The sequence below is a fragment of the Manis pentadactyla genome, chromosome 3, assembly GCF_030020395.1.
Source record: "Manis pentadactyla isolate mManPen7 chromosome 3, mManPen7.hap1, whole genome shotgun sequence".
NCBI lineage: Eukaryota > Metazoa > Chordata > Mammalia > Pholidota > Manidae > Manis > Manis pentadactyla.
The window spans coordinates 158739678-158752096 of record NC_080021.1 but is presented as its reverse complement, the minus strand read 5'-3'; the positions used below and the strand labels follow the sequence as shown (position 1 = coordinate 158752096).

Below are 12419 nucleotides of genomic sequence, written 5' to 3'. Positions count from 1 at the left end.
CTGGTGAGTGGCAGAGCTGGGATACTAAGTCAGGTTTGACCTCACAGGCCATTATTCTTAACCACTCTGTCATACTGGCTGTGTCCATGTGCTACAAAATTCTAGACCAGCGCCGCTTAATATAACTTCCTGTGATGGTGGAAATATTCTCTCTCTGTGCTGCCCATGGCAGTAGTCACAAGCTCCATGTGGCTAGTGAGCACCTGAAAAGTGGCCAATGTGACTGAGAAGTGAATTTTAATTTTGCCTAATTTTAATTAATGTCAATGGCTAATGGCTATCATACTGAGTAGCACAATCTCTACACCTTACCAGTGTCCAGCAGTTAGCGGGTGCTCAACAATGCTGAATGAACAAACTCAAGGTTAACCCCATTACAAAATTCAATACAGCCTCTACCTGGCCAGCTCAGGGCAGGGGAGAGGATGGTGGTAAACATACCCTCACCTTCTGGTATGCACTTCTATCACCGCATTGACCTTAAGGCTGAGGCTTATTCTTCTCTGGGTCCCCAGTGCATTAAATGAGGCAGGTGCTTTCTGAATTTTTTACTTGATGTTTTCTATGTGACACAAAGAGCACTGGTTTTTAAAGAGGTACAAACTTCCAATTATAAAATAAAGAAGTCACAGGAATGAACGGTACAGCATGGGGAATATACTCAATAATATTGTAGTAACTTTGTATGGTGACAGATGGTAACTACACTTAACTGTGGTGGGCATTTTGTAATGTATATAAATTTCCAATCACTATGTTGTTCACCTGGAATTAATATATTATGTCAACTGTACTTCAGTTTAAAGAGCTGCACTTTCACAGGTAGTCCTCTCCTTACGACGTGAGCCCATTTCAAAGATCCACTGGTGCCGAAGGTTAGGAACTCAGCAGGCGTCTCCTTAGAAACCATCTGCACAGGGCCATTGGTTCAGCCCTAGGGTGGCCGGGAAGAACGCTTCTCACTGACAATAGATCTCCACGTGAGAGCATATTTAGCATCTTCAGTGTTTGTGTACCTTGGTTTCTTTTTATTATGGTGTATCCCAACCCCGCCTTTTAGACTTTTTTTTTCCTAATGGACACCCCCATGAAATTTTAATACCATAGACAAACTGTATATCTGTTTATGTACTAAATGTATGCATGTACTTTTTACATAAAAAGAGTAAGTTTCTCCCCCTCAGCCCAAAGAACCAGCTGTTGCTGCTTGGGGGCGACATTGCTCCTGCTGGGAACATGGGGTCTAGCTCAATGGATACTGTTGTGGGAACAGTTCCTTAACCCAGATGCTGGACTCCGAAGATGGCACCTCCCATCAGTTCCTCAGTCACACTGGACACATGTCCAGTGCTCACAAGCCACACAGAGCTTGTGGCTACTGCAAGGGGCAACACAAGTGAGAACATTTCCAGGAAGTTCTACTGACCAGTGATGTTCTAGAATTTTGTAGCACGATAGAGCCATTATGACATAGTGGTAAGAATACAGTGCCTGTTACTGGGGTAAGGTCAGATGGCACACCGACCTTAATCCCAAACAGGTGACAGCTGACATATCACCGTGCTTTATCCCGGGGTTTTACTTTCAGTTGCCACCTGGATTACTTGCTTTCAAGCCATGCCTCATGCCTGGTAAAGTCTAGAGGGTCATTGCTCTTTACAGTCGACTCCCAGAACTCATTTCTTCTGGGAGCCGACACCTGCCCTCTGGGAGTTGGCAAATGACAGGGGACTGTGCACTAACCCTTACAAAGCAGGTGTGATGAGATCTTCATAGAAATCTACAATGTTTGAAAACACAGCAACTGGAAAAGTAATTTAATGTCTGGTGAATGTTATAACAATAGGGATAGCATTTTGTATGTCTTTGTTTTTTAATCTTTTTCTAGTTATTCATTTTTAATATAGTTAAAAAGATTGATCTGTGGCAGACTGGAAATTTTAAAAACTGGATTTCTTTCCACCCAGTTTTAAAAACTTTGCAAAGCACTGGTTCAGAGGAAGGAATTATGGGCTTTCTGATGAGCCAGAGGTGTCAGCAGGCTGAGGTGACCAGGGGCCACCTGGAGGAGTAGGACCTGAACTGGGCAGAAAAAGAGCAGGATTCTGACAAAGATTCTTTGCTTGACCATACTTCAGTCAGGCTTCTGAACCTTCTCCTAGGCCCACCAGTGCACTTCCTTGCAAAATCTACTTTTAGCAAGAACCCTGCTAAGTCAGCCTAACCAGAACCCCCTGCCTGATACCTGGTCAGGTTCTTCCTCCTCTGCCATCACCCAGCTGGTGTCTGACTACCCCAGCCTGTCTACCAAGAATCCTGTGAGGCCAGCATAGCCAGAAACCCCCTTATCTCTGATGTCTGCTTTTAATAATTTTCCATGCGCTGACCCCCACCCTGCTCCTTGGCTATAAATTCCCATTTGCTGGTTCTCTATTTAGAGTTCAGCTCACTCTCTCTTTCCCACTGCAAAATGCTTACACCTATCTCGATGGTCCTGAATAAAGTCTGCTTTATCGCCTTTAACAAATGTCATCAAAATTTTTTTTCTTTAACAAGCCCAGGTACCAGAGAGCCCAGGGTTGTCCTTTAAAAGCAGGGACCATTTTGAGGCTGTGGCCTAGAAATATACCAATCCAAGGCTGTCCTTGGAAGTTAGGGAACCTGTTAGCTTTTTATTTTAAGAAACCACACTTGCTTTTTTACCTTGGTAGGAGGCTCTGATGAGCTGGGATGCTGGCTATTGGCCAAAGCAGTAGTAATCTATTAAAACTTTTTATAAAAACACTGTAAAAGAAGCAGTTGCCATGGGCTAAACAATGGCGTGTTTTAAAAATAAACACCCAAAGGCAAAAGACTCCTCTGATTAAGCTACCACCCACTGGAGAACAAAGTTTTTCTGACAGCCTCTCTCCACCTTGCCACTAAGGTGGTGAAATAAACTGCTATTGGCAGCCTTTTCGGTCTGGTGTTTGATGGTACTTTACAATGGTAAGTGGACACAATGTCCAAGCAACTCATTGTTGCACAGGAGTTAAAACCCTCTTATCCAGATGCCACCTGTCTCTCTGTCACCAGAAGAGATGCCACTGCCATGGAGAGAAATAAGCATGGGCTCAAATCCCAGCCTTCTTCTCCCAGACTCAATTTCCCCATCTATACAATGCAGGTTTTAAATGTCTCTACTTCCTCAAGGGTAACTGTGAGGAGTAAAATAAACATCACCTTGCACAGCTGTTGTGAGGTTTGCAAATAGTATCTGTAAAATGCTTAGCACAGTGCCTAGCACTTAATATGTACTCTCTAAAGAGCCTCCATAACTATTGAATGAAATAATCAACAGGATGTGTGTCACTGAGCAAATGGAAAGGCACTTAACAAGTTTTAACTCATTCCTTCTCTCCTTCCATAAACCTTCTTCATTCCTTCACCAAATGCCCACTAAAGAGATCTTTTAAACACATGAATCAGGCCATTTCACACTCTGGCATAACCCTCCAATGGTACTAATGAAAAAACAGACCATCCTTACCCCAGCTAATGAGACCTGCAGGAAGAGTGCCTGCCTGCCTCCCAGCCCCAGCCTGTGCCGCCTCCCTGGTTAGTCGCCCTCCTCCAGCCCTCCTCTGGAGCAGAGCAAGCTCCCTCCCACTCCAAGGTCTTCGTACAGGCTCTTCCTTCTGCCTGACTACTTCTCCCTACTCTTCATTTACTTATCTGTAAGGCTTTTCCTCAGAGTCCTTCCCAGAGTCACCAGGCTAATCCAGGCTCCCTTGTTTTCCTCTCCTGGCATTCTGTTCATATAATATTTCACAGCTTTTATCCATGAACTCATTATTTAGTGTCTGTCTTTTTCACAAGACTGTCTGTTCCATGAGGGCAGGGGACCTAGATATCTACTTGTTCACCAATGTATACCCCATGCCCAGCACATAACAGCTTGACAAACATCTGTGGACTGAACGAATAACCTAGTTATTAAGGTATAGTTGCCTGCCCTAGACCCTCTCACACACTCCAGTCTCTGAAAATGTTCTAGAATGGAACTTGAAACTGTGTCAGTCTCAGGTGCTGCCCTTCTGATGTGTGTGATCTTGGAAAAGTGGTTTAATCTCTCTTCAACCTCCTGTTTCTAAAATTGGAGATGAAGTCCCACCTCCTTTACCTCTTCACTGGATTGCTGTGAACACTGAATAAACAAGTGCATTCCCCCAGGAAAGCAGGGCTGCCTATGATGGCGCTTTGTTAATCCAGGGCACAGGGAAATCTCTGTAGCCTGGATTAACATCCCTGGGATGTTAAAATGGAAGAGAAAAGGCAGAGGGGAGCATGCAAAATATGTTTTTGTGTGCAGTTCACCTGCGATATCTATTTTTTTTAGAGACATTAATACAAAGAACTCCCTTAAAATAGGTTATATCACCACCTCAGACTATTCAGTGAAATTAACAAAATAAACTGGTCCTTAGGCAGAACCAACTAAAGGTCACTTTGCAGCTTCTATCAGCATCTGATGTTCAAAACGCGTCACTAAGCAGCAGGCTGGCCGCCTGGCTCTTCAGCAGTCCAGGTGGCTGTTACAGAAATTTTTTTTTTTTATTCCAAGGAGTGTGGTGGTCTTTGTAGTTGGAACCAATTTTTCAGAAGACCCATGAACTTTTGTAGGAGGCTTATTGTTCAACAAGGCATTAAACACACCTCAGAAGAACTAAGAAACTCAGCATTCTCTTCAAAGTCCATCTGAATGCTTTGACATCAGGAGACCTAACAGTGCAATGCAACTTTTCTGGTTTTCTGTCATGACTGAATTATTATCATGCTCTCTCTTTGCTTCTCCCTATCCTGTAAAACTGGTAGCTCAGGCTCCTGGGCAGAAGCTATTTACATGCTGGTGCACTTTATAAACTAGTAGCATGGCAAATCTTTTTACACTGTGTTTACTTCCAGAATGAACGCCCCATGTGCACTCTCATATGTATGGCTCAATGGCCCTGAGGCTTCTGTTGCCAATGCAGGGACTTTCTAGAAATATCTAACAGTATCAGACAGACAGAGTAAATCAAAAAAGTATACAGCACTTTAAATGCTCTGTGACATGGTACTATTATAGGTGAGAACAAGTTAAGTAACCTGTTCAAGGTTTCACAGCTAGTAAATAACAGAGCCAGAACGCAGACCTGAGCAGTTGGGCTCCTCAGTCTGCATGCTTACCCACCAGACTCTCCTGCCCCCTCTATGATCGATACTGACAAAGATTCTTTGCTTGACTATACTCAGATTCCTGAACCTTCTCCTAAGCCCATCTGTCCACTTCCTTATAAAATCTAGTTTTAGCAAGAACTCTGCTAAGTCAATTTAATCAGCACCCTCAATATCTGATCACTCTTGATATACAATTGGGTTCCTCATCTTTCACCATCCCCCAGGTGATGTCTCATCACCCTGGCTTGTCTTCAGCAAGAATCCTTTTAGGTCAGGTTAGCTAGAATCCCACTCACCCTGATATTTCCTCTCAGTAATTATCCATCCACTGATCCCCCTACCCTCTCCTCTTGTGTGGGGCTATCAACTCCCACTTGCTGATGCTGTATTCCTCTGAAGTTGAGCCCAATCTCTCTTCCCCACTGCAAAATCCCATTGCAGTGGGTCCCTATACCTATTATGATGGTCCTGAAAAAAGTCTGCCTTAAGTGTCATTGATTTTTTTTTTTAACAGGTCCTCCCCACCTGAAGCTTGTTCAGGATGTCCCTGTGTAGGGAATGGCACAGGTGGAAGCCACTTGCTTCCCCATGCCTCCAGGCCCAAGTACAGAGCCCTCAGAAGGCACACAAACCCCATGCTCACCCTTCCTTGCCCATTCCTCCCTTGATGTTTCCAGCATTCATGCAAAGGCTCACCGTTCTCACAAGATGCTGTGCCACCTGCTCTCTTCTTCCGCCTGAAATGCCTGCCCCCTTTCAGCTGATTCTTTACTGATCTTTTCTTTACTTCACCCCTAAATTCCCTCCACTATCCCCATTCCCACAAAGCCCTTATCACACAGCATTATAATGTAACTCTCTCTTCCCTGCTGGAGTAGGACTCATTTTTATATCCTGTGTGCCTAGCACAGAGCTTGGGACATCAAAGATAGAATGAATGGCCTCCCAGGTTCATGCATTCAACACATAGGAGGTACCTCAGAATCCCTGCAGGGCTTCTCACTCCTTTTTCTTAAGAAAGAAAGGCAGGTTAACAGCTGAACAGAGCTGTGAACTAGTCTAGCCCAGTTTAGGTGGAAGGAAAGCATATTCCTGGTTGATTCTCTGGGTTTTATCTCAGAGAGAGACCAAAGCAGGGCACACTTATATCCTGTCACTTTTCATTTTATTACCATGGCAAGTGGCACATTCATTGTGGGAACTCCATTTCTTATTTGCCATGTACCCCATTAATATAGTAAGTCCTCTGGCTTCAATAGCTGTGTTCTAAGTCAACACATGTTTGTTGATCATCTTAGGGAAATGTTTACAACTCTGCCCTTGGAGTTGAGTTCCTTTATGCAGGAACCCCTAAACATTTTTAAATTTTAATGTAAAGGCTGGAGTGACAACCATTTAAAAAAAGTTTGAAGGATTTTTAAAAAATCTTTTAAGGGTGGAATCTTAAATTTATCTTTGGAGAAGCTCCCCACAAATATAAATCCAATACCCAACTAATATTCTGTGGAAACTAGAAAGTCCTTGATAAGCAGAACAAAAGTGTTTTCTACAAAGTCTTATGTTTAGTAACGTGACTTGACTGGGAGCTGGAATCAGTACTGGGACCCAGGGACTCAGAAGCTTGGGGTAGAGGGAAAGTAAGAGTTTTCCTGGTTTGGTATAAACTTGGAATGCACTGAGCTGCAAACCAGTATTGCTTCTTGAGGAGCCTGCATTTGTAGGAAATCCAGAGGGAGATGCCTCCAGGATGGGCAGGAAGGAGCATATTGCTCTGGAGGAGGAGCTGTGCACAGGAGCCAGCATGGGCTTGGCAGAGCCTAAGCTGAAGAGACACACGGCCTGCGGGTTGGGTGGTGTGGCCCCACCCAGCAGGTACCAATGATACCTGTTCTAGTGTGAGTCCCCTGATGGCTCCTGTGGCGAAACCACCCCCTGGTGGCTATGAGGGGGTTTCCTCTGGAGCAGATCTTCCACAGTGGTGATCATCCCAGGAAAAGGTTGCTCCAGGGCCAGGACAGGGAGACCCATGGGACGGTGAAACTCTTCCTTCTTAGAACCGGTGTCAGGTGGTGCAGGTCTGAGGGGCAGCAAGGCTTGGAGCATTGTCATGGACATGTAAGCTGGCTCCAACCTCCCGGAGGCAGGATGGCAGTCAAGCAAAGGGCTGCCCTCTTAAGGGGCCCTAAGGGACCTCAAAAGAGCCCCTTCAGGGAGAAGCTAGATGTCACCAGCTTATATTATATAAATAAGTTTCACCTGCTTTTATCCCACAAACTTTTTAAAGCTTTGTCCCAAGTAATAGCCTAGTCTCAGGTGAGCTATGAAGAATTAAGTTCTCATTCCTATCTTAGGTTGCAGGAAAAGGGGGAGCTCCTCAGGATCAGAGGGTGGCATCAGCCACAGGAGACACTAGGATAGGCAGCTGTCCTTGATGGAGCACTTCTGGGTCAGGCGGTGGTGGCAAAGAGGCTGGACTGGAAGAGATGGGGACTGCTTCCTGAGCACAGCTAAGATCCCTTCCTGGAAAGATGCTCAGGGAACCCCTGCAGGCAGGAGCTGAGGCACTGTTCCATTCCTATGCTTGTCAGAGGCGACTCAAGTCATTATAATTTGGGCCATTAAAGAAACTGGCCTGAATTTAAGCTCACTGGCAGGGGAGACCTGGACCAGGGTTTTGCAGGGCCACAATTCTTGGGCATGTTCATAAGCCATTTTCCTTGATCTTTTCCTGGTGGTGTGATATAAACACAGTTCACAAACCTAAAGGTTAACAGGGCCCAAGCATAGACATTCTGTGCATGGCACAAGTGTCTCTCTGAGGATGTAAATTATGGGCAGGATTCTGTTAGTACCTACTCTGTCTCTCTCTCTGAAAATGCCTTGAGATTATGTTTACTGTGCCTTCCTTCTCTCTCTTTTTTTCTGTTTTAAAGCAAATCCCAGACATTGTTATTTCATCCTTATGAAATTCTATATGCACTAAAAAGTAAGAACATTTTCTTACATAACTAAATGCCATTATCACTACTAACAAAATTATAAATTACTTCTTGATACCATCTCAGAGTCAGTCTATATTCAAATTTCTCCAATGACATCTTATCCTTATCATCATGTGAAGAGGGATTCTTCCTGTTTAAAAAAAATATGTAGTTGTAAACTAAGTATTTTTATGTCAGCAGAGGCTTTTGTACTGGTTCATTTGGAAAGAGAGTTTCCTTTATGCAGGAGCACAGATTATTAGTCTTGGGTCTCAGTTTTCTACCTCTAATGTACGTATCCTTAGGCCACTCATTCAGGTCTCCCCAGCTTCCAACATGCATCCTCTTACTGTAATAAATGTAGAAAACAAGCTATTAATCTGCTGGATGTATAAGGGCTTTTGAAATGTGCAAAACGCTCTTCCTGTGTATTTTTCACGACCATCTTCCACTTTATCTCTGCTGGCTCTGCACTGGGTGGGGAGGCTGAGGACCACTGCAGGGCCTGGGGAAGGACTGAACCCCAGGGTAAAGGTGGCCTGAGCCGCAGGGACAGGAAGCTGGGGAAGAGAGGAGCAGGGAGACTACCAGAGGCAAGGTTGGAGGCACAGAGCACAATCCATCCCATTTTCTTCTTTCTTTCTTCAAAACAAACAAACAAAATGAACAAAAATAACATGTATTTGTCTTGAAAATGTAAGGAAAGCACAATGAATCACATTTTCTTACTATCCAGGTCTAATCATTAACTATTTGGTTTTGCTCCTTTTAAAAACATATATAAATGTTAATAAAATTTGGATTGTGTAACTTGTTTCATTCTCCTACTTTATTACATATTAGGAACATTTCCACATGTCCTTAGACATGTTTCCCAAACAAGATTTTTAATAGTTGTATAGAATCCTAACTTATGGGTATAACATACATTTAGATTGCTTTTAATTTATTACCATTAAAACACGTGTTACCACAAATGTCCTTGTACCTAAATATTTGAACATACCTCTGATTATTTCTTCATGGTAAGTTCTGAGAAGTAGAATTACTAAGTGGAAAGATCAGAACATGTTCCAAACTGTCCCCTAGAACGTTTTTTCCAACTTAGACAGTATCCAAAAATGTACAAATGAGCCCATTTGCCACACCCTTGCCGACACTAGTATTAATACTTTTCCTTTAAACCTGACAATGTAAAGCCTGACTATGGCATCATTATTCCTGTTCTGCTTTGTTCATGTCCCTTGAATCTGATTATTTTATCCATGTGAAAGAACAGGTACTGGGTCTGCTCTTTCTCTAATTCCTGTTTAACTGCTGGTGGTTTGGTGAAGAAAAACATGTAGAAACTACCATACCTGTGCTACAGCTTCAAAGAGCAGCTGGCTATGTTAGTGCAATGCTGAAGGTTCGAAATCATTTCCCTAGATTATTTACAAGGTGGAGTTAGCACCCAAAACAGCCAGACTGCGGAAATCTCTCTAGTTATTGACTGCCAAGAGTAGTATGTATTTTCAAACACCCAATATCATACAACTAGTATGTTCCTATGTGTATCTAAATAAATTTTCTTCTAAAATATGGTTTGCTATAAGAGTTTTTGATTTGCTGCCTACTTTGGATCAACCTTTCATAACTTTCTCTGTAGACACAAGATCTAAATAGCCTCAGTCATCAAGTGGTTTGTGAACCTGTGCAATTACAGTAAATATGTGCACCTGTGAACATTATTCTTGGGAAAGAGTCCAAAGCTTTCTTCATGTTCTCAAGGGAGCCTAAGAAAAGATTAAGAATCTCTGGTATGGAGAAAACCCTAAGGGGTTGTAATGGCAGTGCCCAAAGGGGCCAGCAAGTAATGTAAATGAGTGAAGTGGATGAGGTATTAGTAATATGGAGTGGTGGGGATTGTGGCATTCTCAAATACATTTGCTCCAATTAAAAGTGTCTCTCAGCTCCAATCCATTGTTGGTATGTGGGAACATATGTCCACTGTTTCCTGATCTTATTTTTTTTCAATGGAAGTAAAAATCTGGATGCTTACTTGAAACCTTCCAAATTTTAAATGCTTACAATACTTTAAAGCTAAACAAATAAACCTTATATGGTGCAAACAATTGGTCTGCTGATATGGCCCTCAGACTGCAGGGCCTAAAAGATGCCAGGCATAACAAAACATAACTGAATAAATAAATAAAAATAATTAAATGCTCTCTTTAGGTTTGTAATAAGCCAGAAACAGCAAGACCATTTAAGAACAAGGCTCCCAAGGCATTCTAGTCTCACTGGAGTTTGGCACTTGAAGAATTTAATTCCCAAATCTATAAATCTTCAAGCAGTGTAGTTCCTGAATGCAGCAGAGCCTAATCCCCACCATCCCTTCCCCCAGCCAATGTCCAGTACTCTACATAGATTAGTCCCAGTCTCTTTAGTGGGTGGAGAAACATGTTATTGAAGAGGACATGTCAAGGATCCTAACTGCATGATTATATAAAACCTAATTCTCATGCCATGTTTCACTTATTGACAGAATTAAGTACCAGAAACTATGGAATCCTTACCAGAGATGCTTACCAGACCCAGACTAATGACATTTTGTAAACCAAATAAATTTTTATGTACATAAGAGTTTGTTCTTTAAAGGGACCCTGCCACATGACCAATGAAGGAAAAATCATTACCAAATTCAACTATGTCACAAGTTCAGACTTAAAAATACTAGGCCTTTAAAATATAGTGCCAACCCATAATTAAATTTTTCTCATATCATGTGGCTGCTGGTCCCCTGGGTAAATTCTTAGGGCAGGCATGTGGCAGGTTCTGAGTTCTGTGGAGTAGAAGTGTGTGAGAAGAGGGGCTGAGGGACCCTGTAGGCAGCTGCTGAGCAGACAGAGCAGGGAAATAAATGCGTGAACTACTGAAATCTGGCCCAAACTAACCACACATTTTGCCTAAGGACACAGTTTAGTGACCAGATATGACTCCCCACCACCCCATTCTGTGCCCTGGCTAGAGTTTTATTTATTATGTTTGAAAAATGGCAGCTTCCTTATAAAATATTAGATAGCTGGACAAATGAAGATTTGAACTGTGGTAGACAGTACTCCACACAGAGCAATGCCACTGTGGGTAATGAAATATTTCCACTCAAGTAAAATACACACTTTCCGTGTGTGTGTGTATGTGTGTGTGTGTGTGTGATGCATCAAATGTATTTATATTTTTTTCCATAATTAGAAATGAATGACTTAGGTGATGGCTTTTTAAATAATTGTAGAGAACGTCAGCTTTCTCAAGGTACCTGTAATCATGCTGGATACAATTAATGGCAAAATGATGAGTTTCAGCATCCTCATTAGAATTTCTCCAGGAAATGCAAAGTAGAATTTCTCTAGATTAGAGAGCTTGCTGTATTCTCGAACCAAGAGTCCCATGACAATCCCTAAGAAAACAAAGATTGAAAGAGGAACATTGTTGAGTTCTCCTGTATTTCTATGGAAAAATACCCAGCCAATGCACATTTTAATGACAAAGAAAATAATTTAGATGATCTATGAGTCTGTAAATATTTTAGACTTAAAAAACAAATCAGATTTTAATGAGTAGAAAGTATACATTATTCAGTAAATCTGCAAAAAATATTCTTTACAGGAAAGGTTTTATTCTCATTTCTTTTCTTCTCTTTCAATTATATTTATTATAATGACAAAACATCAGAAAATACTGTGAGAAAGAAAAATTCATCATCTTAGTCAACTCAATACAGTTATTTTGCTTTTATATACAACGCTAATTCCTTGTCTACCTTAGATATTTTATGTATTTCATAGTTTACATAGTAGTTTATGTTTTTCTTATTTTTATCATAAATTCTTTTTATAATTCTCTAAATACTCTTCTCTGTTTATGTAACTTTCATAATTATAACATAAGATTCTATTAGTTTGGTATATTTACCATATTGTTGAGCAGTTGTGTTCTCTAATGCTTCACATTCTTTTTTCTAGATAATGATGTGTTCAGGTTTGTTTGATCAAGGTTTTTATGTAGTTTCTGATCCTGAGTACCTCAGACTTTGAGGCTTGTAATTATGTGAGTTTATTAGGGAAATGTTCACTATCAAGAAATGTCTACAGGCAAGATATCTATATGAATTCCTTCATTTGTGATAACTCTGATAACTAAAACAAATTAAAAATATTTCTTATTTATCCTCTTCCAAATGGCTTCAATAATATCTAA

General features: G+C 41.6%; 1 protein-coding gene across 1 annotated transcript in view; it reads right to left on the bottom strand.

Moving 5' to 3' along the window:
* SLC1A1 (solute carrier family 1 member 1) overlaps positions 1-12419 on the bottom strand; it is a 68051-nt gene that overhangs the window by 23079 nt on the left and 32553 nt on the right. The window contains exon 2 of the mRNA XM_036928430.2: positions 11479-11619. Within this exon, the coding sequence (XP_036784325.1) occupies positions 11479-11619 (141 nt within the window). The remainder of the gene's footprint in view (positions 1-11478; positions 11620-12419) is intronic.